Genomic DNA, 26,559 nt, shown 5'->3' on the forward strand with positions numbered 1-26,559 from the left:
ATGTCTCATTAGAAATCAAACAGTACCATCTTCTGGTCACATCATGGGTTTACAGTAAGGTTGCACATTGAAACGCACTCTCATTAAAATCTCGATTTTTTAACCGCAATTCCACAATTATTGCAGTTGTCACGCAACTGAGATAAGCTTGACACAAGCCAAATAGTTTCAGGGGTCTCTTGAGGCACCTAAATCCCTTAGAGCGTCATGGACGTCCATATGGACGTCCGTCGCTAGGGGGAGCATAGAGCATGGACGGGCGGCGATGGTAGGGATTGCAGAGTATGGACGGCGATGATGTCAGTGCCGTCCCTGATTAGCATGGACGGACGGTGATAGCACCTGAATGGTTGAGAGGGACGCCATGTTTTGCAGGATGTTGAGCTAAACCAGAGCCATTGAAGGCTACTATAGAATATAGCTAAAGCAACCTTGGATTAGTCAATAACTTTTGTCACGTTATTTTTATGAATTACATTTATGTGTAGGCTATTTATGTACATATATACCTTTATTTGTTTTTTTACATAAATAAGTAGGCCAATCAACAATAACATCTCATGACAATATAGATATGAAAAACAAACTATAATATATATAGGGTTAGCCTAGATATAGGCTACACATATTGTAATTATTTAGTGAATTGTTCCTAAAGACTTGTTTAAACATTTAAACATTGTGTTTTGACCCTTTGATATACATTGCCTTTTAGGTCTTTTAAGCAGTTTCAAAGTTTTAGGGGTGGATTTGGAGCCGCCAATCAGTCACTTCAAATTTGTGCATCAACCACTTTGAGCGGAGACAAATCTAAACAATACCATGCTCTACGACAAGTCAAGTTTTGAAAATATGCATTTATCCTTGTAGCAGCAGCAAAAGTAGTTTTTGACTATGGATCCGGCGACATGTTATCTGACACGATAAAGGTAACATTGAGCCAGAAGCTCTACAGTTATTTAAACATCATAAATTGACATTGCTGTTCAATACACATAGCCTATATAGGTCATTCAATGAAGTTGTTAGTAGACCAATTACGATAGCAGAAACAAAACTTTAGAGGCCCTTTTTTCGCTTGGACGGACGGCCAACAGCAGGGATGTTGAGGGCCGTCCCTGTTTAGCATGGACGTCCGCCGCTAGGGGAGCCCAGAGCGTGGACGGACGGCGATGTCAGCTGAATGTTGACAGGGCCGTCACTGTGTAGCATGGACGGACAATGTTGAACAAGATGTAGGCTACAGTTGGACGGACGGTCGGGGAGGGATGTAGATGTGAGCCGGTTGTAGTTGTGGCCTGCCGTAGCCTACTCAGAATCCATATCTAGCATGAACATTGCCTTGAATAAAAAATGTGCAAATAGCAGTGTAAGCCAAAAGCAGATAAGTAGGCCAAATAAAACTGCACTTGACATTATATGCATGATCATAGGACCTCCAAAACAATAAAAGCATAATAACCGTACAATTAAATAAAGACAAAAAAAGTGTTTGGCTTTTAATGTTTTATTCAAAAACCCCACCATCAATATTAAATCAAACAATGTGACATAAATAAAAGCATAGAACCAGTCTCCTAAATAGCTTTCCTACTATTGATCAGCCATAGGGGCACATTGCTGGCATTCCATGCCTGTAAAGTATTCTTATCATGACCTAAAACAAGAACATTTCAATTAAAAATAAAACTGCGAAAATACATTGTTATTGCATTTGATGTTGGTGACACCGGCTACATAAGCATGGTAATGAATATAACATTTCTAACAAAATAACATGACAAAAATTATTGAGTCATCCAAGGTTGCTGTAGCTACATTCTATGGTAGCCTTCAATGGCTGTGGTTTAGCTCAACACCCTGCTAAACATTAGCCTGACGTTGTCATACTCATAATTCTAGTCAGAATATGAGTCTGATACTGCTCCATTGGGCTGTGATTATGGGGCGTGTTTCAACCAAACCCAGAAAAAAATAGCCTCTTAGCTCAATTGGATACACCTACAACCAATCAGAGCCGAATACCGAATCCCGTAGGAAGGACGGCAAAAACATATTTTCGATCGACAAATGCCTTGATCGCGTTTCTCTGTTCATCTTTCAAAATTAATAGGCTGTCGATTGTCTTCTAAAACAGACTTGATGGAAGAATCTACACATCTCAGCTCAGCTGATGATCATCTGTCCATCATCGTATAAAGCCCGCCCTGACAATTCGGCATGGTTCTTCCCCAACGGAGCAATGCCAGACCGAACTTCCTAACCTAAAATGTTGTGGGCGGGGCCAAGTTCGGCTGGCACCCATGCTGTTGTGGGTGGGGCCAAGTTCGGCTGGCACTCATGCTAGCTAAACATGGCCGTCCCTCTCAACCATTCAGGTGCTGTCGCCGTCCGTCCATGCTAATCAGGGACGGCACTCTGAACATCATCGCCGTCCATGCTCTGCGATCCTTGCCATCGCCGTCCGTCCATGCTCTATGCTCCCCCTAGCGACGGACGTCCATGCTAAACAGGGACGGCACTCTGAACATTATCGCCGTCCATGCTCTATGCTCCCCCTAGCGACAGACGTCCATGCTAATCAGGGACGGCACTCTGAACAGCATCGCCATCCGTCCGTCCATGCAAAGATCAAGCAGCCATTGCTGTCCATGTGAAAACTCTTCCTAGCAAGGACGTCCATATTGACGTCCATGACGCTCTGAGGGATTTAGCCCCTACTGGGTCTCTTTCAAGCTAGCTAGCAAGAGAAAGCTATGGCTGCTCATCAGTGGTGGTTCTAGACAAATGTTACTGGGGGGGGCAGTCTTAATCAGAGGGGCACATTAAAAAATGGAAACAAGATATTTAAACATTAAATACTTTAATTTTGCTTTACATTAAAATCATACAAACGGCCCTGGCTCTCCCTCTTCCAGCTCCTCAGCCCTCTCAACACCTTGATATGTTTCTCTAAATTTGTTATTTATGGGGGCAAAAAAGGCTTCAATGTCCCTTCCTAGTTTCATGATGACTACTAGAAGAAAAACTTCTTTTTTATTCAGTCAGCTAAAGGGGGCCACAGGGGGGTCCTGGGACATTTTTACAGGAGCACTGGCCCCTGTAGGCCCCTGAGTAGAACCGCCCCTGCTGCTCATTGTAGTTTTAGCACACAGAAACATATACTTTTATCTCCATATCTACCTATTTAGTTTGCTTAGAAATTGTTGCTTAAGGCCCTTTTTATAGTAAGAAGTTACTTGTGAAAAATGTGGTACATGATTCAACGCAGTCTTCCGCTAGTTGCATCAAGACATCGTCTTCTATCGCCAGCTGCATCAGGACAGGTATGTTGCTAGCTACATCAGGACAGGTATGTTGCTAGCTGCAGCAGGACAGGTACGTTGGTAGCTGCATCAGGACAGGTATGTGTATGTTGCTAGCTGCATCAATACAGGTATGTTGCTAGCTGCATCAGGACAGGTACGTTTCTAGCTGCATCAGGACAGGTATGTTGCTAGCTGCATCTGGACAGGTATGTGGGGACATGTAATGATGACTCCCAACCTTTGCACAAATAATTGGACAAAGGTTTACTCGTTTTTATGTGTGTGTGTGTGTTTATCTTGCCTGAATGAGATAAAACATTTACACTTTTTGAAAACAGTTTAATAAAACATTCAGTAGGGCTGACAGTGTGCAACCCTGATCGTCATGTTCCCCTCAGCCTTCACTAAATACAGTTCTTTTAAAACAACTGAAATGGAATGGAGTTTTTTATTTATCAGCTGAAATCTTGCCAGCATACTACAAATAATGTGTTTTAGGATATATAAATTGCAGGGAGAATACTTACAAGCATAACATGAAATATTGTGTGATTTATTTTTATGAAATGGCTTTTTGAAAAGTCGCAAAGTGCCAGTCAGGGCTCAGTTCTATATTCTTTGTCCATGTTATAAAACAACCTTCCAGTGACACAGGAGGGGCAAATAGGACTTGTGCACACATCCAACCCATACACAAGTTGTAAAAACGTTTGAAAAAACACACACAGACAATACTCTGTAAACACCCTGGCAGGCATGTCCGAGCGCACCAAATCACAAACTGCCAGATCTCAGGACTCTGGTACTACGTTAACCCAACACATTTACCGCATGTATTGTAAATGTCAAAGACTGTAAAAACACGCTGGAAATGTTTAAGGAATGAATCCTGCCAATATTAGGCCTGGACATAAATACACAATAAGTTCAGCTACAAAACAGCCAGACCTGCAGCTGCTCTGAGTCCCCTTCCACCCATCAGCGTATTCAGTAGGTTCCTGTGAGTCTATGCAGGATGGATACAGGCAGGTTCTTTTTTACGGGATGTAACTCAAGTCTTTCATTCCAGTACCAGTATGTTGTAGTCAAAGGTCCAAAATAAATAATCAATAAATAGACACGTTTACAAACATAACAAATATCTGATTTGGTTGCTCGTTTCTTCAAACCTGGAATCTTGAGACGCCAACTGAAAATGATGGTCAAAGGTGGATGTCAAAAAGGAACACGGGGTTGTGAGTTGAACACCAGAAGAGAACACTTCTCACTTCACAGTCTGGGGAAAACACATGACCAGGCCCAAGTCCAGTCCTACACTCTAGGCAACACACTGGAGGACACTCAGGCTGTACTCTGAACCCAAACTCAGATGGAGGAAGAGATTACAGGACGCCTTCACCACAGGACATGTAGGGGACAGGGTTAGAGGTCGAGCTGCACGTAGGGGCCCGGGTCGCAGACCTACCAAGGTGAAGGGTGGGTGAGGGTCAGGGGATCCCGTCCTTCCTCTGGCAGCACTGCGAGGGGGGGACGCCCCAGTCATACACATAGGAGAGCCTGAGCTTGACCTCCTCCCTGCAGAGACGGCTGTCCCTCTGCAGGGTCTGATGCTTCTCCAGCATGTCCTCCAGACTCTGCTTGTGAGTCACCAAGTACTTGTTGCTGCAGCCCCGGGACTTGTACTCTGTGTCAAAGCGAGGGTCGTGGGTCCGCCGCACATCCACGGGCGCCAGCCATGCCCCCAGAGACACGTCCTCGCTCTGCCAGATCTTCAGGTAAGCGGCGTTGATGCGGACGTAGTGGACCAGGTCGGCCGACAGCAGGTACCCTCCGCCCAGTGCGTACGGCAGGTAGAAGTCACACAGCTCCCAGGCGCTCTCACGCCACTTTCCCGCCGTCTTGACGCGGCCGCGACCGGAGAAGAAGCCCCAGTACAGCCTGCTGGGCTCCCGGCCCTTCAGCTCCTCCTTCAGCAGGTCCAGGCGGGCAAAGGTGTCGTCATCCGCCTTCAGGACGAACTTGAAGTCCACGTGGTTGTCCAGCCAGGAGTACATGTGCAGCAGCTTGAGGGTGAGGTTCTCGTACGAGTCCCTCAGCTCCGGCAGCAGCAGCAGGTCCTTGTGTCGGCCCTGCTCCGTGTTCAGGTTCTGCAGCTCTTCTGCAGACAGGCCCTCAGTTCCCACCACAAACATGGCCAGGACCTCTGAGTCGTGTCGGGACAGCCAGGTGCTGCGGATGATGCTCCTGCGCTCTGTGTACTTGGGCCCCGTGGTGATGAGAACCACCAGGAAGGCAGACAGATCTTTGGGGCGCAAGGGGGGGTTGGGGTTGTCTGGGCGCGTCTGCAGGGCACTGTGGGCCTGGGGGGCCAGCCCGGGGGGGTCAGCCTGCCCCCGTTTTAGGGTCTCTGAGGTGCACTTGGCAAGGAAGAGGAGGACCACTGCAAACATGCACAGACCTCCGATGGCAAGGGCCGTCTTGTGGCGACACACGAGGCGTAGCAGGTTCATGGTACTGTGGCGGAGGGAGGGAGACGGTTAGTTACTCTCTAAACGCCTACACATTCATTCAGATGTAATTATGATAGCCATGCCACAAAAAGTCTGCACAGGGTGCAGTGGAGCTGATGCTTTGCATTTCATGATGAGTAGCGTTAACTAGGCTGACAGCGTGCAGTAACACTGTGTTACGTTCAATTGTATCACCCAGAAAATCTGTCTGTTGTCGTTGTGTTAGTGGGCTAAAATAAACGCTTGTGTACACTAAATGTATTAGCAGGCAGAACATTAGCTATTAGCTAGTAGGACGCATCTCACAGCTTCTTCAGACAACATAAATCACAATACAGTACCTGACAATGTCACACAACGCGAGTTGGATGTTCAAAGCACTAATAATGTTACCTGGTCATTGACTGCTATTTGCTGATAGCTAATCGCTAGTATACGACGTTGCTAGCCGGTCTGGTTAAAAGCTATCGAGGAACTAGGATATCCTGCTATGCTCTCTTAGCGAGCTGTCTACAACAAGCTGAACAAAATCCGACTCATTGATGGTAGGGTTTCCTCCAAGCTTCTTGGGGGCTCTGTGTTAATATACACTTGCGTGTTTTTGCAAGTTCAGATAAATAGCTATCAGGATTCATTTTTGTTCCCCACAAGCAGTAAACACTGACAGAAGGACGAGGCATCAGGTGATGACGCAGGCAGTTATTGACTGGCCATTTTGCGCCACCTAGTGGATTATCTCTAGATTAGCTGCTTTGTCGATGACGTATGGTGAAAAAAGGCGATAGCGACCTGGGTTGATAATAGTAATAACCAATAAATGATGGTGTTTAAATATGTACTAATTGTGGCTTTTTCATGGTCTGAGAATATTAACTGACATTACCAAATTTAGAATCCAATCAAATTAACATTTCCATGAAATGCGGGAGTCCACTAGGTGGTTGCTAAGGACCATTGTCAAGTACGTTGCATGAGAAGAAGTCTGTCGCTACCTGAATCTAGAGCCGGCCGAACCGCTGGTCACCGCCTGAACATGGACGACAGGACGGGAGCAAAGAGTCTCTCAGACTACTTGACAACTGACTTTGGAGACAACCTGCAGAAACATCTGTTGTGAGTACAAAGAATGCATACATCGACCTTCTCACAATAGAATGTCGGCAATAAAAGTTGTAATAGGAGAATAGGGTAATACCCTATTACCCAAATTAGATGAATTAATGTGTATTTGTGTGTGTTTACACAGGACAGCTTATCCGTCCACAGACATCGTTCTAGCCCCGACCATGCGCCTCATTCAGAAGAGGAGAGAAGAGATGGAAACACAGAAGACCTTAGGAGCCTGTAGACAGGTGCCAGCCATCACAGACCTTAGGCTGTAGAGAGGACAGACACTCAGGCATTCCTCAGTGCTCCAACACCCCTGTCTGACCTGCAGGGGCATAGCCAGGACATTATGTCTGGGGGGGCCAGTCTTTTATTTGGGGTGGCACTTGATTGTCAAAAACTACTGTTTTAAAACTCACACACTGCATCACTCAGAGCAGCAGTTTTCTAACAGTATCCAGTGGTTAGCTGCTAGTCTCCATTGAAGCGCTGTCAGAATGCAGGCACGTTGATGGGGGCGTGGCCCAACGTGTTGCGAATATGGGGCTTGTAGCCTAAGTGACAAATTACAATATAAAACGACTTGATAAAAAAAATACTAATGCATTTATTTCAGCTTTATACTGTTGCTGTTCAGGATGTTATTTTTTATTTATTTGTGCCATCAGGTTGGGGAGGGGGGGGGGGGGGGGGCAGGGTGGCCATTCTCTGACCAATGTTGGCTATGGTCCCCCCTGGCCAACACGTGGCCACGCCCCTGCTGACCTCTGACCTGTGTGTGAGTTGGTGACAGAAGTTTGACCAGAAGCTGTCGGCCCAGCGAGTGAGAAAGGAGGGGCTGGAGCAGAAGGAGGCCGACATAAAGGATTATCTGAGGAACTTTGACAGTTTTCTTAAGGTCAAGATTTCACTCTGGGCCAAATGTCAGTTTCAGGGCCTGATATTTGTGTTTTCAACCAAGTCGAACTGTGAGATAAGACGTATTTTAGGTTCAGATAGACGGATTGGATGAGAGAGCATAAAACATAGCTAGTTATCATGCCTTTAAACCACCAGTACCTTTTGAAGATGTCACCAAACCAATATACTTGACATACCTGCTAAAAGCACTTGAAAAAAAAAGGTATACATATAAGACAATATTCATGGAAAGAAATCTTGAGTGCTTAAGACTTCTGCACGGTACTGTGTTTATTCAAAGATGAGTAACCTGCATCTCTGTCCAGCCAGTAATCCAGCCCTCTGTGCCTGATCCAGGAGAGTCAGCTGAAGTGGAGCCAGGCGGCGAGGAGGGCTGTGAGGGAGCAGGCGTTGGCAGCCCAGGCTGCAGCACAGCTGGCCTTCCTGAGGAGAGAGCTGAAGGAACTCACATTGAAGAAAGAAAAACTGTTGACTTTGGTACAGAAGCACAAAATATTCCCCTGCTATCTAGATCAAGTGGTCAGAGCCAGTGAGCAGGTAAGGATCCTGTCTCCTCTCCAAGGGGGGCAGGTTTGGATGAGGAGTGTTCAGTCTGAGGATTACTTCTCATAGATTTTACCTTAGACATTAGACCACCTAATGCAATCTGTGCCATTTGGTGAACAAAACACTCAAGAAACCAGGTTTCAGTCAAGAGTGTCAAAATAATCTCCCTTTTGTAGTCAGAAAAACAGAAATAATGAGTGAAATTTAAATAAAACTATTCACACACTAGCAAACTAAATTATTACTATAATAAATGATCTAATCTCATTATGTAAACCTATACTAGCTGCCTGTGTTGAGCATCCAGTCAGGGAATCAACTGCACTCTAGTCTAAAGCAAGAGTTGAACTCTAAAAGTTCAACGCTAAAAACGTCAGTAGGGTTTCCCCACATGGGAATAACTTTCCTTCCTGTCCTGGACTGACACCAGACTACAACTCTGCCTGTCCGCTGCAGTTCCAGGAGGCCTGGCAGGCAACGTCCCGGATGGACACGCTGCTGCAGACCAGGGAGGATCTTCTGAGCAGCACTCAGCAGAACGAGAGCTGCTCCCAGGGGATCCGCGTCCAGCTCCGGCACATCCAGGACCAGACCAGCGGCACGCTGCTGCTGCTCAACAATCAGTTGGCCAGCCTGCAGGTGGAGCTGGACCGGGCCCGGCATCACACCTCCGTGTGGGTAAGTTCACGACACACTAAGCTCACCACACACACACACACACGTCTGTTCTGAACAGCCTTATGCATTCGCTCTAGGACAACCGGTGGGCTCACATCCAAAACACCGCAGCCAAGGACACCCTGTTGTTGGGAACCATCAAAGTCGCCATTTTAAACCTGTATCAAATCACCAGCAAGAAAACCAAAGATGGCAAAGAGACTGTGGCCCTCGAGGACACAGCCACACAGCTGGAGAAGGTGCATGTCGGGGGGGCGGGGAGTAGAGCAACAGGAAGTATTCTATTGTACAGCAAAGAATGAAATAGCTCAAGGGCCAATCCATGAAACTGCCGTCTTGATACATCACTTACCCTGTTTAACCCTGTTTTAAATGGATACGCCCACTCAAAACGTAGTTTGTCAGACGCATTTATAAAACAATTAGGCACGTTGGCCAAAATGTCTCCACCTGGTAAATGGTAAACATGTCCAGTATGACAGTGGTTTCTGTTGCAGGTCCAGACGTACCTCAGGAATCTTTCGGCTGTCTGGGAGGAGGTGAACCAACGCTGACTTCTTCATGAGGATCTTTTAACTCCATATGAACCAGTCTGAAATAAGTAGTCTAACAGTCATGACATGGACTTCTGGTTCTTTTATTGGGAAACAATGCTAGCAGGTTGTAAACAGGGGGATCCACAGTTCAAGCCCTCCTGACTGATGTGTGCATGTGGTGAGACAAGATGGAACAAGAATAGACCAACATTTTTAAGGACACACAAGTCTGTTTGACTGAACCCCAAAAGTGATGGTGTTTCCACGGTCTCTGGCTGCTGCTGTCTGACAGCCAGAGCACACCACAACCAGGCTTCAGTCTGACACTACAGTCCAATTTTCATTACCCCTTGAAATTATTTTTCTGTTTCTTAAATCTATCCCAGCCAGTAAGGTATGATAATGCACCTCCAACCTCCATAAATACATTCAGCAATCACAACACAAAAGGAAACAAACATTAAAAGTTGTCAGTGTTGTTTGACAATGTTACGACATTATTACCATGGTGAAAAAACTAACACTTTTTTTTTTGCTTCAAAAAGTAACAACAAAATCCATCACAGTGTAAAACCATCCTCCTCTACTTGTCTTTCACTTGCCTCTAACTGCACCCAACACTATTCCTCCACATCCCTGATCCTCCTTCGTGACACCTCACAATAACTAATGACATAATTTAGTCACAATATTAGATAGACTATGAAGTGTGGTAAAACTAAAAACACACATATATATATATATATATGAGAGAGAGCGACATTAAAGAGGAGACAGGTGAGATATCACTGGACCATTCTATATAATTTAAAGAAACAAAAACAGGATGCCTCAGGGCTCTCTTTATGTTAGCTAAGCTAGCATTTCGCTAGCCCCCTGTGCTAGCCACAGGCTCATGTCGCTAGCCCCCTGTGCTAGCCACAGGCTCTCATGTTAGCTGGCATGTCGCTAGCCCCCTGTGCTAGCCACAGGCTCTCATGTTAGCTGGCATGTCGCTAGCCCCCTGTGCTAGCCACAGGCTCTCATGTTAGCTGGCATGTCGCTAGCCCCCTGTGCTAGCCACAGGCTCTCATGTTAGCTGGCATGTCGCTAGCCCCCTGTGCTAGCCACAGGCTCGCTGGAAGGGTTGTGGGGATCAAGGCTTCATGTCAGAGGAGTTCTTCTAACACAAAGCCTCCTCATTTAAACAACACATGGTCAGACACATTTACCACAACGCTTCCTTCACAAGCCCAGAGATATAGGGAATAAAAACAAGCAGACTAAAGGTAAAAAAAAATTGGTACAATATCACATAATCCCTTGGATACCGTTGCTTTTTAAAAATGTACTAAAAGTCTTGGACTGAAAGTCCAAAAAGACAGTAAAATGGGTTGGAAGTGAAATCACTGTTGCAGCAGAACTCCACTCTTCCCTCAATCTTCCCTCCCTCTTCCCTCAATCTTCCCTCCCCCCTGGCTCCCTAAGAACGTCTGACCGTCCAGTGATGTTCGTCTGAGGGTATCCCCTCCTCATAGGTAGGGGTATTGGGGCAGGCTGCGGGGGCTCAGCTGGTAGGCGCCGTATGCCTCAGCCCGCGGAGTGGCATAGGGCGACCCGCTGAACGGGTGCTGGAAGGCAGCCAGCGCGGGGACCAGGCCCCCCCCGTCCTTCCTGCCCTGGTCCCGGCGGGGGGCGGGGTAGGCGGGCAGGGCCGGGCCCAGCAGCTGCTCCAGGGCCTGCGAGGCCGAGGCCAGCGCCGCCGAGGCTGGGTAGCTGTAGAGGCCGGGGGCTGAGCCCAGGGGGGGCACCTCCTGGAAGCTGTAGTGGGAAGCGGGGGGGCAGGTCTGCTGTCGACGCAGTAAGCGCTCCTGAGACGACGACACCACTGGCTGTACCTGAGCGACACACACGGTTCAATTGCAATCAACTGTCTGACAAACTTTCGTGCATCTAGTTGGAACCCTGCCTCTACAGTCTGTAGAATAACCACCATAAAATGGTAAGCACTAGCTACCTTCTAGACGACATGATTGGCTGAGACGCTCACCTGGCTGAGATTGAGAGGGTGTGATTGGCTGGGAGCAAGCCGGTCGACGCCCTCTCCTGAGCTGCACGGCTGCCGGTTGGACGTCCTCTTGGGCTTCATGTATCCTGGACACAAGTGTTAAGGAAGAGGAATGGCTATAATATCTGGTCAGTATTAAGGCCCGTGGCACAATTCCATAATACCGTGTATGTTGGTGTGTGTGGAGGGGGCCGCAAGTGTGTGTGTGGTTCTCACCCGAGGTGGCCAGGTTCTCGGAGGGCTGGGTCTTGAGGGAGGGAGCGACCACAGCCAGCGACCGGGCTGGGCCGGAGGAGGGAGGTAGGTGGGAGGGGGGCAGGCGAGGGCGGGGCGTGAGGGGGCTAGTTGTGGATGAGTCTGAGTCGTGGACTGTCACACAGCTGATCACATTAGCACGCTGGGTCACACCATAGCTGTGGAAACACACCATAAGATTACAAAACACTGTATTATGTATAAAAACAATAAGATTACAAAACACTTTCATACCTATAAAAACGCAATAAAACGACACTGGTCTGCAGCAGAAAGTACAGTCACCTGGCAGGGTGGAACTTTCTGTCATCCTCTGTGTCCGTGTCGCTGTGTATAGTGATGATGCTGAGGGCGGGGCTTGGTGTGTCGGAGATGATGATTGGCTGGGAGAGCGCAGCACTGCAGCTGTGATTTGTCGCACCCGTGTTGCCAAGCAACAAAGTGGCAGACACATTTCTGATAAGATGGGAACAAAATTATATTTTCATATGCAGAATCTTACATTTGATAAACACAAACATTTTCAGCAAACATGTCATGAGAAGGGCTACATCAGCAGGATGAACAGTGAAGGTCTCACCTGCTCCTGCTGTCGCCCCGCCCCGCCTTCACCCTCTTCCTGTCCTGCAGGGCTCTGCTCTGGACCACTCCCCTGCAGAGGGCAGAGGAGTTCAACTGGCTCTCATACAGGCCCCTTGATAACAGGACACATTTGTGTGGTGTGTGTGTGGTGTGGTGTGTGTGTCTCACCTCCAGCCGTGTGTGTGCTGTGTCGCAGCGTCAGCGAGCAGTGTCTCAATGTGTGACTCGGAGGCTGATTGACCGGCTGCACTGTGGACTGCCACGCCCGGAACCTGTTGCCAGGACGAGGGGATGAGGATCTGCTGGGCGCTGGTGGGCCAGGCCTGCTGAACAGAACATCAATAAACCAGACGCCCTTGGTCACAACAGCAGCTAACATCTAGACACCAGGCCTGGGAGCCCCCGCCACACACACACTAGACACCAGGCCTGGGAGCGCCCTCCACACACACACACACACACTAGACACCAGGCTGGGGGAGGCATCGCCATGAGTGAAGGGAGCCATGCTGAGAGAGATCAGAGGAACAGACAAGACAGGAGGCTGACGGCAGGCTCCCTCCTCCAGACAGTAACCCTCTGGGAGCATGACAGTGTCCAGGGCACCCCCTGGGAGCAGGACAGTGTCCAGGGCACCCTCTGGGAGCAGGACAGTGTCCAGGGCACCCCCTGGGAGCATGACAGTGTCCAGGGCACCCTCTGGGAGCAGGACAGTGTCCAGGGCACCCCCTGGGAGCATGACAGTGTCCAGGGGCACCCTCTGGGAGCAGGACAGTGTCCAGGGCACCCTCTGGGAGCAGGACAGTGTCCAGGGCACCCCCTGGGAGCATGACAGTGTCCAGGGCACCCTCTGGGAGCAGGACAGTGTCCAGGGGCACCCCCTGGGAGCAGGACAGTGTCCAGGGCACCCCCTGGGAGCAGGACAGTGTCCAGGGCACCACCTGGGAGCAGGACAGTGTCCAGGGCACCCTCTGGGAGCAGGACAGTGTCCAGGGGCACCCTCTGGGAGCAGGACAGTGTCCAGGGCACCCCCTGGGAGCATGACAGTGTCCAGGGCACCCTCTGGGAGCAGGACAGGGTCCAGGGCACCCCCTGGGAGCAGGACAGTGTTCAGGGCACCCTCTGGGAGCAGGGCAGTGTCCAGGGCACCCCCTGGGAGCATGACAGTGTCCAGGGCACCCTCTGGGAGCATGACAGTGTCCAGGGCACCCTCTGGGAGCAGGACGCCTGTGCCGTTTACATGTTCAGTCAATACAGCAACAACAGCCAAGTGCTTGATAAGGTCATGCATAGCAGTCATGATGCACAGGACAGGACCCAAACCATGTGAACTATACACAGCCTGTTAAAAAGGAGAGAGAGATTAGTTAGTCATGGATGACAGTAGGGGATGAGAGGGATGAGGTAATGGATGAGAGGGATGAGATAGTCGTGGATGAGAGTAGGGGATGAGAGGGATGAGGTAGTCATGGATGAGAGTAGGGGATGAGATAGTCGTGGATGAGAGTAGGGGATGAGGTAGTCATGGATGAGAGTAGGGGGTGAGAGGGATGAGGTAGTCATGAATGAGAGTAGGGGATGAGAGGGATGAGGTAGTCATGGATGAGAGTATGGGATGAGAGGGATGAGGTAGTAATGGATGAGAGTAGGGGATGAAAGGGGTGAGGTAGTCATGGATGAGAGGGATGAGGTAGTCATGGATGAGAGGGATGAGGTAGTCATGGATGAGAGTAGGGGATGAAAGGGGTGAGGTAGTCATGGATGAGAAGGATGAGGTAGTCATGGATGAGAGTAGGGGATGAAAGGGGTAAGGTATTCATGAATGAGAGGGATGACGTAGTCATGGATGAGAGTAGGGGATGAGAGGGATGAGGAAGTCATGGATGAGAGAAGGGGATGAGAGGGATGAGGTAGTCATGGATGAGAGTAGGGGATGAGAGTAGGGGATGAGGTAGTCATGGATGAGAGTAGGGGATGAGAGTAGGGGATGAGAGGGATGAGGTAGTCATGGATGAGAGTAGGGGATGAGAAGGAGGAAGTAGTCATGGATGAGGGAGAAGGGTTAGGGGATGGAGCAGCCTAGCTCCATGACACCGGTCATGCCAGGAACCATACACTATGGTGTGTGTGTGTGTGTGTGTGTGTGTGTGTGTGTGTGTGTGTGTGTGTGAACAGACCCCGTCCTCTTTACTGCAATGGAAGGAGGGAACACAAAGCAAAGCCAGACCAGACAGCCCATGCACTACTCCACGTCCTCAGCACACCTACAGAGATGGAGGGAGGAGGAAAGAGATGGGAGGGAGACAGAGAGGAAGGGAGAGGATGAAAACGGCAAGAGAAAGTCTGTGGCAGTCTGTAACCCAGAAGAGTATTTTGAAAGAGGGAGAGAGCAGCACAAATGAAATAGATTATCAGTGAAGGGAAGGACAGAGAGAGTAGAGAGAGAGTGAAGGGTGGGGGAGGGTGTGGTTAGTCATGGGTGAGTCCAGGCTCCAGGTGGGAGGGATTTACCAGCACGGTGGCCATGTGCTCCAGCAGGGGGGGCCGCCCTCCGGTGGCCCCCAGGGGCAGGGAGTACTGGGGGACTACAGAGGGGGGGTGCAGGGTGGCCACCATCAGGGGCGTACAGGAGCCCTGGGGGGGGGGGGAGAAGTTTAGGGTTGGTGTATCTGCACTGACGGTCTGTGGGGGACGCAAATCTGTGGAGACGTGAGGGAGACCTGGACGAGACAAACCCCTGTGACCTCCCTTAGGGTTAGCCCTCTGACATGGAGAGAAAACACACTGCAGGTGAAACACTGACCGGCTCAGGGAAGGACAGTTTGGTCCCCTGGAAGGGTTTAGTCAACACAAACACCTGCTTTTACACAATTGCTTTGGACTTTGTTAATCCATTTCCAGAATCGGAATCAGCTATATTTGCGATGCAAGTTCACACAAACAAGGAATATACTGTGGCATGAAGGTGCATACAGGGGGGCCGTATAGGGGGGAAACTTTATGACAAATCTGAGGGCCCAAAAAACGAATAGAAATTATAACCTTTTTTTTTTGTGGGGCCCGAAATTCCTGGCAGCGCCCCTGGGTGCATACCATAAGAATCTTAAAAAGTACAACAGTCTAAATAAATATTGTACTTGTACTCGCTGTAATTTATATTATTGTTGTTGCTTTCCTACAGCTACACTCACCAGGACACACACCAGACCTAACCCTAAGCCACACCAGACACACATGAGACACAGACCAGACACACACACTAGACACAGACCAGGACACACACACTGCACACAGACCAGACACACACCAGAGACAGTGGACACACACCAGGCCTCAAGTTTTACCTGTGCCAGAACACCAGGCTGGATCTGCAGCGAGGGCCCCGTCTGGTTCTGAGGCCCCATGGGTACGGAGCTGTCCATCCTCACGGGGAAACTGGAGCCCTTACTGGACGCCTGCAGCCCTGGGGACCAGCACAACCACACCACGTTACCACACACAGAAACCACACCACTTTACAACACACAGAACCCACACCACGTTACCACACACAGCACCCACACGTTACCACATGCAGAACCACACCACGTTACCACACGCAGAACCCACATCATGTTACCACACGCAGAACCCAACGTTAACGCCAGGATGAGACTGACAGAAGAAAGCAGTGCTGTGAGACTGTAACCCTGATGGGAGGTGGAGCACCTTGGAGGGTGGAGGGGGGACAGACGATGAGGGTCTGCTGGAAGGGGGGAGCCTGGCTGCAGAGGGCGGGGCGGCCCTGCAGGGGGCCGCTGGGCGGGGCCAGACCCGGGATGTTGATGGTGGCCTGCTGGTACAGGGCCGGCTGGTAGTTCAGCAACGGAACCGCTCCCCCCGCGGAAGGCACCTGATGGATTGGTCCACAAATGGTAAGTATAGAAATCATCCCAGAGGGAGATACCACTTTCAGGAGGTAGGGGGGTATACTAGCCTGGTTGTGCTGATTGAGCTGGCTGCTGAAGGTGACCGTGAGGTTGCCGGCAGCGGAGCCTGGCACGGTGTTGGTGGAGAAGAGGGTCTTGCTGCTGTCGAACGAAGAGCTCCGCCGCTTACACACCTCCATGTTCTGGAAGCAGGACTTCACACTGGAACACGAAGCAGCCAGGGGCATCAACATCAACAGCATTCACAATACAATCTGACACAAACACAATCATGTGTACCAGTTTTAAGGTTGTCAACAAAAATTGATATTATTCGCAGACCACCTTTTCTCTGTGAGAAAGACAGGAAAAAAAATCTGTTGAGATTTAAATGTTACAGGAATAGACATTTCGTTGAAAGGATATTTACTAACCACATTCAGGAGATTCTAATAATAAAGTTAAAGTGTACATCTATCTCTAGCGTTTAGTGGTAGAAACAATATGGTTGTCCTTAAGATTTTTTTATTATCTAATTTATCTAATGCTGTCATTTCCAGTGGATGAAATCAATGCTGTGGCGCTGTGACGACTTGACTCACTGGGAGCTGTGAGGGAAGTCCAAAAGGTGCGTCATGGAGACGAAAGCGTGGCCTAGAGTCTTAGTGGGCGTGATCCTTTTGTCGGCGTCCAATCGGAGCATGCGCTTCAGCAGGTCGATGAACTCTCGTCGGTCGGCCTTCTCCGCCAGCATGTCTGTCCCTTCCAGGTGAGACGACAGGTTGACCTGGCAGAGAGCAACCAGGAGGTCAGGCTGCTGGATCTATGACCACACGCTACAGGAACAAGACCACACGCTACCTGCTACAGGCACAAGACCACACGCTACACGCTACAGGCACAAGACCACACGCTACACGCTACAGGCACAAGACCACACGCTACAGGCACAAGACCACATGCTACAGGCACAACACCACATGATACACGCTACAGGCACAACACCACACGCTACAGGCACAAGACCACATGCTACAGGCACAAGACCACACGCTACAGGCACAAGACCACATGCTACAGGCACAAGACCACACGCTACAGGCACAAGACCACACGCTACAGGCACAACAGCACACGCTACACACTACAGGCACAACAGCACACGCTACAGGCACAACAGCACAAGCTACACGCTACAAGCACAACAGCACAAGCTACACACTACAGGCACAACAGCACACGCTAGACACCACAGGCACAACAGCACACGCTACACGCTACAGGCACAACAGCACACGCTACACACTACAGGCACAACAGCACACGCTAAAGGCACAGCAGCACACGCTACAGGCACAACACCACATGCTAGAGGCACAAAAGTTTACACTTCCCGCGTGTTCTGTCGGTCATATAACCCTAACCCTCATCTTACCCTAACCCATCTAACCCTAAACCTCATCTTACCTGCATCATGTCATCCAGGCAGTTGAAGATGTACTTCCTCGCCTCCTTGGACTTGATACCCATCTCCACCTCATGCTCTGAGGGAGTCTAGAACACAAACACACAGGTTAGTTTTTTATCCTAATGGGACCTGTGGTCCCAACACACACATACCACACACCACTTCAACTGCTGTCTGTGGACATGTTGCTACGATGTTAGTAGGCCTGTGTGTGAAATACGAAAAAGCAACTTTGAGGATCAAGCAACTTTGACAACAATTAGTTGACAAAGTCCCTCCTCCAGGTGTGGGATTGTTGGCAGGGTGTGGTGGAAATGTTTGGTTAAATAAAACTTTAAAGCTCCTTTGTTCATTAATAATGGACAGCCAGTGACTAGTTTAAGTAAGGTTTTGAGGTGCTGACAGCTCTGTGGGACAATTTACCCTGGAGAATGGGTGTAGTACCTTATATGGCCTTTTATCTTGTAATGAATGAAGTCTGATTGTCTTATGGTAGTGGTTCCCAAACTGGTGCGCAGACTGACCAACGTATTTAACTGGGGTAAACTTTTACGACGGTGTATTAGGGCCATGTAGGTAAAAACCTACAACCTTTTTTTTTTAAACGCCGGAGGAAGGAGGATAATATTCTTAGATTAAAGACGTACATTTGCAAGAAAAAGTCAGAGATTCTCAGAGTTTATAAAGTCACAAATTTGCGAGAAAAAGTCAGAATTATACTTTTCAATAGGATTCAGCAATAAGGAAATAAGCTGCCTCGGCCTACTCCTAATTTTTGCAGAACCACCAGATTGTAAAAAGCATTCAGACTGTAAAGACATTGCCGTGATTTGGGCCTGTTCAGAAGGAAACATCATACTTATTTGGATAAGGTGATATAGCTTTTACATTTACATTTAGTCATTTAGGAGATGCTCTTATCCAGAGCAACTTACAGTAAATACAGGGACATTCTTTCCGAGGCAAGCAGGGTGAAGTGCCTTGCCCGTGGACACAACGTCATTTTTCGAACCAACAACCTTCTGATTCATAGCCCGACTCCCTAACCACTCAGCCATCTGACCCACTTTAGTGCATCAGGAATTACAATGCAATGGACAGATGCAAGGACATCGCTGGTTACATCTACAATTTAAATTTGATTTGTGGTTTAACAGGACACAATACATCAGATCCTCAAATTACTCGATCCTCAAGGTGTGGATCAGCTTAGAAGAGCGCAGCATCTTGGCTGTGTCCTGTTGAACCACAAACCTATTGAAAAGCATAATTTGATCAGGTCATCCTTTACTGCAGGCTTTATACATGGCAAGCAGCTGTGCTGTGATGAGGTTGACCATACAAAGTAAAGCGATGAGGTTCCTTGAAGAAAAATATCCATATTTTCGACTTTATAATGTCGGAGAATCTCAGAGTTTTTTTCTCGCAAAATTGCTAGTTTTTTGTCTCGCACATTTTTGACTTTATAAACTCAGGGAATCTCCGACTAAGTTTGGGAACCACTGTCTTAAGGTATTTATGACCTGAGGGGAAAGTTCTAGTAAAGGTCAATGAATGAACTTTTGAATAGAGATCTTTTCCTGTTTCATTGTTTGTATTGAATTAATTCTTGTTTGAAAATGACCACACAAAGGACAGTTGGCCATTTGGATGGTCTGCTTCCTGCAGCTTTATCATCTGCTGTTCTGGGGAGAGATGTAACATCAAAGGAGGCTGGGACACCAGGTCCTGAGGCTCTGTTGTTATAACTGTCACTGTATTGTGATAGTTCTAGGTTGAGTTTATTGTTTGTTATGAGTTTATATAAGACTCTCTGTGAATTGTGAACAGGACCTCTCTGCCGAACGATTGTAGCCTCCTCCGGTATACACGGGTCACAGAGTACTCTGTTTCCTGCTGTAATATTTGAATAAATAATTTGTATCAATCCGGCAAATCGTATCAATCTAGAATTATAGTGTCGTCGGAAGACTTCCTTTCCAAGGGTCACCTTGAGCCTCCACAGAGGATAGCTGGAGTCAGGTCCTCTGTTGAAGAAGCGTCTGGTCTTGGTGCCTGCGCTCAGCAAGTACTCAGCAGGAAGCCCCTGGGTCTGGGAGATGTAGCGGATCTGGAGGAGACACTCTGTTACACTCCCACCACCAACAAGCATCAGCAGAACACAGCAATCAAAACACCTCCAGCGGATTATCTAGGAAGGGAGAGAGGGAAGAGAGAGAGAGGGAGGGAGGAGAGAGTGGGAGAAGAGGAAGTGAGGAGAGGGGGAGGGAGGGGGAGAGAGGGAGGGAGAAAGGGAGAAGAGGGAGTGAGGAGAGTGGAGAGAGAAGGACAAGGAGAGCGAGGGAGAAGAAATGGAGGAGGGAGAGGGAAGGGGATAGGGAGGAGAGAGAAGGAGGAGAGAGATGGGGAGAGGGAGTGAGGAGGGAAGAGAGAGATGGGGAGAGGGAGTGAGAAGAGAGGGAGTGAGAAGAGAGGGAGGAGAGAGGGAGGGGTTACCTGGTCGTACTCGGACGCCCCGGGGTAGAGAGGCCAGCCCAGGAAGAGCTCAGCAATCACACAGCCCAGGGACCACATGTCGATGGCCTCGCAGAACGGCAGACCCAGGATGATCTCTGGAGCTCTGCAGACCAGGGAACATCAGAACACATTGGTTACTCATCACAAGCATGCGGCCACGCTCGGCAGCATCACAGAACCTCAGGGGTGTTTAAGGCAGTGACCTGTAGTATCGCGACTGCAGGTAGGTGGAACAGACAGCCTTGGACACGTGGCTGGCCGAGCCGAAATCTATGACCTTGACCCTGTAGGGCTGTCTGAGGGGGTCCACCAGCATGATGTTTTCTGGCTTCAGGTCTGCGTGGATCAGGCCCAGGCTCTTCAGCTTCATCAGGGCTGTGGCCACCTGGGGAACACACAGGAACACGCTTCAACATCACTGTTACTAGCACCTGGGGAACACACAGGAACACGCTTCAACATCACTGTTACTAGCACCTGGGGAACACACAGGAACACGCTTCAACATCACTGTTACTAGCACCTGGGGAACACACAGGAACACGCTTCAACATCACTGTTACTAGCACCTAGACTCATTTGTGGCGGTGCACCACAGAATCAACACCGGCTGGCACATATGGTGTTTTATTATAATGTACATCTTCAACTGCCTGGATTTTTTTTTTTACGCTATCTTAAACACGCAGCTATCTTGGTGAGCAGTCTCAGGAGCCCTACTTACCCGTCGTCATAAAGCCGACCAGCTAAATAGTTATTTAGCATTAGCGTTGCTACCTGCATATATGCAGAAATTGTTTAAAATATTTTCAGGCTTCAACCAGTGCTGCTCAAACATAAAGGCAGGGTCAGGGAGAGAAAGAGATAGAGTAGTTAGGCATTGAAGAAAGAGTAGGAGAGGACAGCATCCAACATAACTAATACATATATATTTAATAGAAAATAAGTTCTGTGTAACGAATGACCCCCCCCCGCCACAAATTGCTTTCTAATCTGTGGGAAACACTGAGCACCAATAACCAACGGATTTTGTTTTCCAAGTTACAGTAATCAATGCATGGAAATAGATTGAAAGAGATGGCTGCATTAATTAAATGTGTTATTGAAAACCAATAGAGCTGCTGCTACCAGAAGGCCGTACCTGCTGCAGGATGGGTCTGATGTTCCTGAGAGGAAGAGGGCTGAACTTGCTGTGTTTCAGGAAGTCATACAGGTTCTGCTCCAGCATCTCAAACACCAGGCAGGTGTGGCCTTTGTGCTGGAAGCACTCGTATGAACGCACAAAGTTAAACTCGTCAGCGTTCTCCGCGCTTAGCCGGTTCAGGATACCCACCTGAGGAGGGATAGCAAGTTAGGAACCACACACACTTCCAATGCCCCTCTGGGTGAGAGCCACCAGGGGGTGAGAGGGTAAACAGCAGGGGGTAAGAGGGTAAACAGCAGGGAGGGAGTGAGAGGGTAAACAGCAGGGGGTGAGAGGGTAAACTGCAGGGAGTGAGAGGGTAAACAGCAGGGAGGGGGTGAGAGGGTAAACAGCAGGGAGGGGGTGAGAGGGTAAACAGCAGGGAGGGGGTGAGAGGGTAAACAGCAGGGAGGGGGTGAGAGGGTAAACAGCAGGGAGGGGGTGAGAGGGTAAACAGCAGGGAGGGGGTGAGAGGGTAAACAGCAGGGAGGGGGTGAGAGGGTAAACAGCAGGGAGGGAGGGAGAGGGTAAACAGCAGGGAGGGGGTGAGAGGGTAAACAGCAGGGAGGGGGTGAGAGGGTAAACAGCAGGGAGGGGGTGAGAGGGTAAACAGCAGGGAGGGGGTGAGAGGGTAAACAGCAGGGAGGGGGTGAGAGGGTAAACAGCAGGGAGGGGGTGAGAGGGTAAACAGCAGGGAGGGGGTGAGAGGGTAAACAGCAGGGAGGGGGTGAGAGGGTAAACAGCAGGGAGGGGGTGAGAGGGTAAACAGCAGGGAGGGGGTGAGAGGGTAAACAGCAGGGAGGGGGTGAGAGGGTAAACAGCAGGGAGGGGGTGAGAGGGTAAACAGCAGGGGGGGGGGGTGAGAGGGTAAACAGCAGGGAGGGAGTGAGAGGGTAAACAGCAGGGAGGGGGTGAGAGGGTAAACAGCAGGGAGGGGGTGAGAGGGTAAACAGCAGGAAGGGGGTGAGAGGGTAAACAGCAGGAAGGGGGTGAGAGGGTAAACAGCAGGGAGGGGGTGAGAGGGTAAACAGCAGGGAGGGGGTGAGAGGGCAAACAGCAGGGAGGGGGTGAGAGGGTAAACAGCAGGGGGTGAGAGGGTAAACAGCAGGGAGGGAGTGAGAGGGTAAACAGTAGGGAGGGGGTGAGAGGGTAAACAGTAGGGAGGGGGTGAGAGGGTAAACAGCTGGGAGGGGTGAGAGGGTAAACAGCAGGGAGGGGGTGAGAGGGTAAACAGCAGGGAGGGGGTGAGAGGGTAAACAGCAGGGGGTGAGAGGGTAAACAGCAGGGAGGGAGTGAGAGGGTAAACAGCAGGGAGTGGGTGAGAGGGTAAACAGCAGGGAGGGGGTGAGAGGGTAAACAGCAGGGAGGGGGTGAGAGGGTAAACAGCAGGGAGGGGGTGAGAGGGTAAACAGCAGGGAGGGGGTGAGAGGGTAAACAGCAGGGAGGGGGTGAGAGGGTAAACAGCAGGAAGGGGGTGAGAGGGTAAACAGCAGGAAGGGGGTGAGAGGGTAAACAGCAGGGAGGGGGTGAGAGGGTAAACAGCAGGGAGGGGGTGAGAAGGTAAACAGCAGGGAGGGGGTGAGAGGGTAAACAGCAGGGAGGGGGTGAGAGGGTGAACAGCAGGGAGGGGGTGAGAGGGTAAACAGCAGGGAGGGGGTGAGAGGGTAAACAGCAGGGAGGGGGTGAGAGGGTAAATAGCAGGGAGTGAGAGGGTAAACAGCAGGGAGGGAGTGAGAGGGTAAACAGCAGGGAGTGGGTGAGAGGGTAAACAGCAGGGAGGGAGTGAGAGGGTAAACAGCAGGGAGGGGGTGAGAGGGTAAACAGCAGGGAGGGGGTGAGAGGGTAAACAGCAGGGAGGGGGTGAGAGGGTAAACAGCAGGGAGGGGGTGAGAGGGTAAACAGCAGGGAGGGGGTGAGAGGGTAAACAGCAGGAAGGGGGTGAGAGGGTAAACAGCAGGGGGTGAGAGGGTAAACAGCAGGGAGGGGGTGAGAGGGTAAACAGCAGGGAGGGGGTGAGAGGGTAAACAGCAGGGGGTGAGAGGGTAAACAGCAGGGAGTGAGAGGGTAAACAGCAGGGAGGGGGTGATAGGGTAAACAGCAGGGAGGGGTTGAGAGGGTAAACAGCAGGGAGGGGGTGAGAGGGTAAACAGCAGGGGGTGAGAGGGTAAACAGCAGGGAGGGGGTGAGAGAGTAAACAGCAGGGGGTGAGAGGGTAAACAGCAGGGAGGGGGTGAGAGGGTAAACAGCAGGGAGGGGTTGAGAGGGTAAACAGCAGGGAGGGGGTGAGAGGGTAAACAGCAGGGGGTGAGAGGGTAAACAGCAGGGAGGGAGTGAGAGGGTAAACAGCAGGGGGTGAGAGGGTAAACAGCAGGGAGTGAGAGGGTAAACAGCAGGGAGGGGGTGAGAGGGTAAACAGCAGGGAGGGGGTGAGAGGGTAAACAGCAGGGAGGGGGTGAGAGGGTAAACAGCAGGGGGTGAGAGGGTAAACAGCAGGGGGTGAGAGGGTAAACAGCAGGGAGGGAGTGAGAGGGTAAACAGCAGGGAGTGAGAGGGTAAACAGCAGGGGGTGAGAGGGTAAACAGCAGGGGGTCCCCCACCTCGATCTGCCCTTGCCGGGCGTAGGAGGGGTGGTTCTTCAGGATCTTGATGGCCACAATCTCATTGGTTCCTCTCTTCCAGCACTTGGCCACCTGGCCGAAGGTCCCCCTCCCAAGGAACTCCAGCACCTCGTAGCTGCAGGCCGGGGACCCCAGCACCTCGTGCTGCACCAGCTGGTAGTCCCCCTCTCCGCTGGAGCTGCTGCTCTTCGTGGCCGAGTGGGGGACCGACTGCCCGGTGCCCCCGCCGCCCCCCCCACGGGTGGAGAAAGGCGGGGCTGAAAGCTCCTCCAGGATCTGAACGCTCCCACTGCCCCTTCCCCCCTCTGGGGGCTCCTCGTTCCTCCTCTTCTGCCCCTGCCGGGGCCCACGGGGCTCCGCGTGGGACGAGTGTGTGTTGTAGTGGTGGTCGCCAGCGGCAACGCGCCTGCTGGCCCCCCTGGGGAGGCTCCCGGTGCTGTCGGCTGCCCGGACCGCCACCTGGCCCCGCGAGCCGGGGGGGGCGGGGGGAAACACCAGGGCAGAAGGAACGAAGGGGGGTCCACCAGGGGGGAAGGCGTACCCCGTCTGGCCCCTCACGCTGCCGTAGGCCTCCGAGGAGGACACGTCCCACACACAGTTCTCCACCTTCAGCTTCTTCACCCGGCAGAAGGCACTGGAGGAGACGGAGGGGGGGGGGAATAGCTGCATCTGGGACGACATCACTGTGTGGGGGGGAGGGGGGGATAACAGAGGGAGGAGGGAGTTAGTCAGATGCTTGAGAGGGAGTTGTACTTGACTGATCTCAGAAGGAAATGTCAGCCATTAACAACCACAGAAAAATACACAAAACAAGCACACACATTTATGCATTTAGCAGACGCTTTTATCCAAAGCGACTTCCAAGAGAGAGTTTTACAAAAGTGCATAGGTCACTGATCATTACAACAAGATCATTGCAGGTAGCCAAACATGAAGCATACATTGTGAAACCAAATAAGTCCCAAAGGGAAGAACAATAAGAGCATGTAGTTAGACAAGTTACAATTAAACAGCAAGAACCTAAAAAGTGCAAGAGTGTACCTGTGGAAAAAGCACACAGGATACACACAGGATACATTCTCATCATTAGTACGACAGACCATTCTTGCAAAGTGTATTAGGCCTTACTAACATGCTGCTGAAACTTTTTAATAGCATCCATGCCAGGGATACATTGAGCTGTCATTACTATAATAAGCTCTCGCTTGGACAGTTCGTCATAGTCGTTTTCACGCATGCGAGACGAGGAATCACGATCTTGATTCATGCCAGTCACCTGAGGAATAAAACGACTGAGGCTGATCTAGTCAATTAACAACTAACAAGTCAGTAAATATAACATTGTATACCACGTTAGCTATTATAACGCAGTCTAATCAATCCGTAACAAACTGAAGTGTGCAATCCACACATTCTGGAGACAGTTTTGCCCGTTAAATGGGAAGAATCTGGGCAAGCAGTAACATACCGTCTGAATGTGTATTCAATACACTAATACAAGTCAGAATGATTAACATACCGTAAATTGTTTCAGTACAGCGTTGAAAATAGGCCCTGTCATCGATTTAACTCCCAATTAGCTGCAGGCTAGCAGACTGTTGCTAACGTTAGCAGTCTTTAGGCCTGCATTGTGTTTTCCATCGACAAAGCAGACAAGGACATCCACAAACCTATCAAGTTGTTCGGCGAAAAGAACAACGTGGATTTGTTTTTATAAAATTAAGTAAAAAGTAGTCACATAGTAAAAACGTATTTTCTTCTCATTTAAAAAATGTATGAGTTCTTAAAATGAACTATCCTTAATCGAGCAGGCAGCTTTTTACCGGAACAAACCACGTCCTTAGCATATCACCAGCTGCTTAACTGAGCTCAGAATTTCCGGTACCGTAAATACAGCTGAATTCGCGCGCTCCAAGACACCGTTGAGTTTAACGACGCAATATTGCGCATTACACAGTATATACGGTGCACTGGGGTGAGTGGCAGACAGGAATTCTCAACCTTTTCCACTTCGCGGCCCTAATGTTTTTGCAGAGTCCCGACACATCCGTTCACTTAATTAGCGCTGATCACATGTGCTTAACACAAATCACACGTTTAACACCACTGGAGCCAAACAGTTCGTTTTCACGCTATTCTTTCTTTTGAGAAATCGAAGAGGCCACAGTAAGCACGCATTTTAAAGAAAGGTAACCTTACAAGCATTCCAGTTGTAGAACTTTCGGTGAAGTTAGAAACGTGACTTTCAATAACCAGAACAGGTTGCTGAACTAGTGCAGGCCTCTCAAGTTTTGAAGACAGGCAAGAGTGAAATCTCGCCTGTCTCCCCCCCCCCCCCCCCCCCCCCCCCCCCCCCCCCCCCCCCCCATTCCCAG

At 49.9% G+C, this 26,559-nt stretch overlaps 3 protein-coding genes across 8 annotated transcripts; 1 reads left to right on the top strand and 2 right to left on the bottom strand.

The window, feature by feature from the left end:
• Positions 1-2,884: 2,884 nt before the first annotated feature.
• Positions 2,885-6,498, bottom strand: b3galt6 (UDP-Gal:betaGal beta 1,3-galactosyltransferase polypeptide 6). 2 transcript variants are annotated; one of them, XM_047025118.1, is made up of 2 exons: positions 6,212-6,498; positions 2,885-5,822 (listed from the first exon to the last, which is right to left on the bottom strand). In XM_047025118.1, exons 1-2 carry the CDS (start codon positions 6,217-6,219, stop codon positions 4,796-4,798), a joined length of 1,035 nt encoding a protein of 344 aa, XP_046881074.1. In that variant the 5' UTR covers positions 6,220-6,498; the 3' UTR covers positions 2,885-4,795. The 2 variants fall into 2 exon arrangements, with proteins under 2 accessions (XP_046881074.1, XP_046881075.1); XM_047025119.1 differs by having other exon boundaries at positions 6,160-6,498.
• Positions 6,499-7,465: 967 nt separating this feature from the next.
• LOC124471881 (coiled-coil domain-containing protein 42-like) lies at positions 7,466-9,806 on the top strand. The gene is made up of 6 exons (XM_047026538.1): positions 7,466-7,474; positions 7,719-7,823; positions 8,183-8,383; positions 8,849-9,070; positions 9,148-9,309; positions 9,568-9,806. The coding sequence occupies exons 1-6, from the start codon at positions 7,466-7,468 to the stop codon at positions 9,622-9,624; spliced, it is 756 nt and encodes a 251-aa protein (XP_046882494.1). The 3' UTR covers positions 9,625-9,806.
• A 596-nt stretch (positions 9,807-10,402) lies between these two features.
• hipk1b (homeodomain interacting protein kinase 1b) lies at positions 10,403-26,034 on the bottom strand. 5 transcript variants are annotated; one of them, XM_047025159.1, is made up of 18 exons: positions 25,704-26,034; positions 24,164-24,867; positions 21,525-21,716; positions 20,587-20,768; positions 20,363-20,486; positions 19,857-19,976; positions 17,866-17,952; positions 17,001-17,185; positions 16,467-16,620; positions 16,199-16,382; positions 15,835-15,953; positions 15,002-15,124; positions 12,659-12,816; positions 12,489-12,560; positions 12,194-12,364; positions 11,870-12,066; positions 11,636-11,739; positions 10,403-11,483 (listed from the first exon to the last, which is right to left on the bottom strand). In XM_047025159.1, exons 2-18 carry the CDS (start codon positions 24,863-24,865, stop codon positions 11,118-11,120), a joined length of 3,240 nt encoding a protein of 1,079 aa, XP_046881115.1. In that variant the 5' UTR covers positions 24,866-24,867; positions 25,704-26,034; the 3' UTR covers positions 10,403-11,117. The 5 variants fall into 5 exon arrangements, with proteins under 5 accessions (XP_046881115.1, XP_046881117.1, XP_046881114.1 ...); XM_047025161.1 differs by lacking the exon at positions 15,002-15,124 and having other exon boundaries at positions 12,659-12,813; XM_047025158.1 differs by having other exon boundaries at positions 12,659-12,813; positions 16,199-16,620.
• Positions 26,035-26,559: the final 525 nt, after the last annotated feature.

The sequence above is a fragment of the Hypomesus transpacificus genome, chromosome 9, assembly GCF_021917145.1.
Source record: "Hypomesus transpacificus isolate Combined female chromosome 9, fHypTra1, whole genome shotgun sequence".
Classification (NCBI taxonomy): domain Eukaryota; kingdom Metazoa; phylum Chordata; class Actinopteri; order Osmeriformes; family Osmeridae; genus Hypomesus; species Hypomesus transpacificus.

Bases quoted from the DNA above. Each gene is read 5' to 3' on its own strand.
- LOC124471881 (XM_047026538.1), top strand. The intron at 7,824-8,182 runs GTCAAGATTTCA...TGCCTGATCCAG, and splicing joins ACTTTGACAGTTTTCTTAAG to GAGAGTCAGCTGAAGTGGAG. The intron at 9,310-9,567 runs GTGCATGTCGGG...TTTCTGTTGCAG, and splicing joins CAGCCACACAGCTGGAGAAG to GTCCAGACGTACCTCAGGAA.
- hipk1b (XM_047025157.1), bottom strand. From the start codon at position 24,865: ATGTCGTCCCAGATGCAGCTATTCCCCCCCCCCTCCGTCTCCTCCAGT. The intron at 19,977-20,362 runs GTAACCCCTCCC...TGTCTCCTCCAG, and splicing joins GGGCGTCCGAGTACGACCAG to ATCCGCTACATCTCCCAGAC. The intron at 12,817-15,001 runs GTAAATCCCTCC...TGTTCTGTTCAG, and splicing joins AGCACATGGCCACCGTGCTG to CAGGCCTGGCCCACCAGCGC.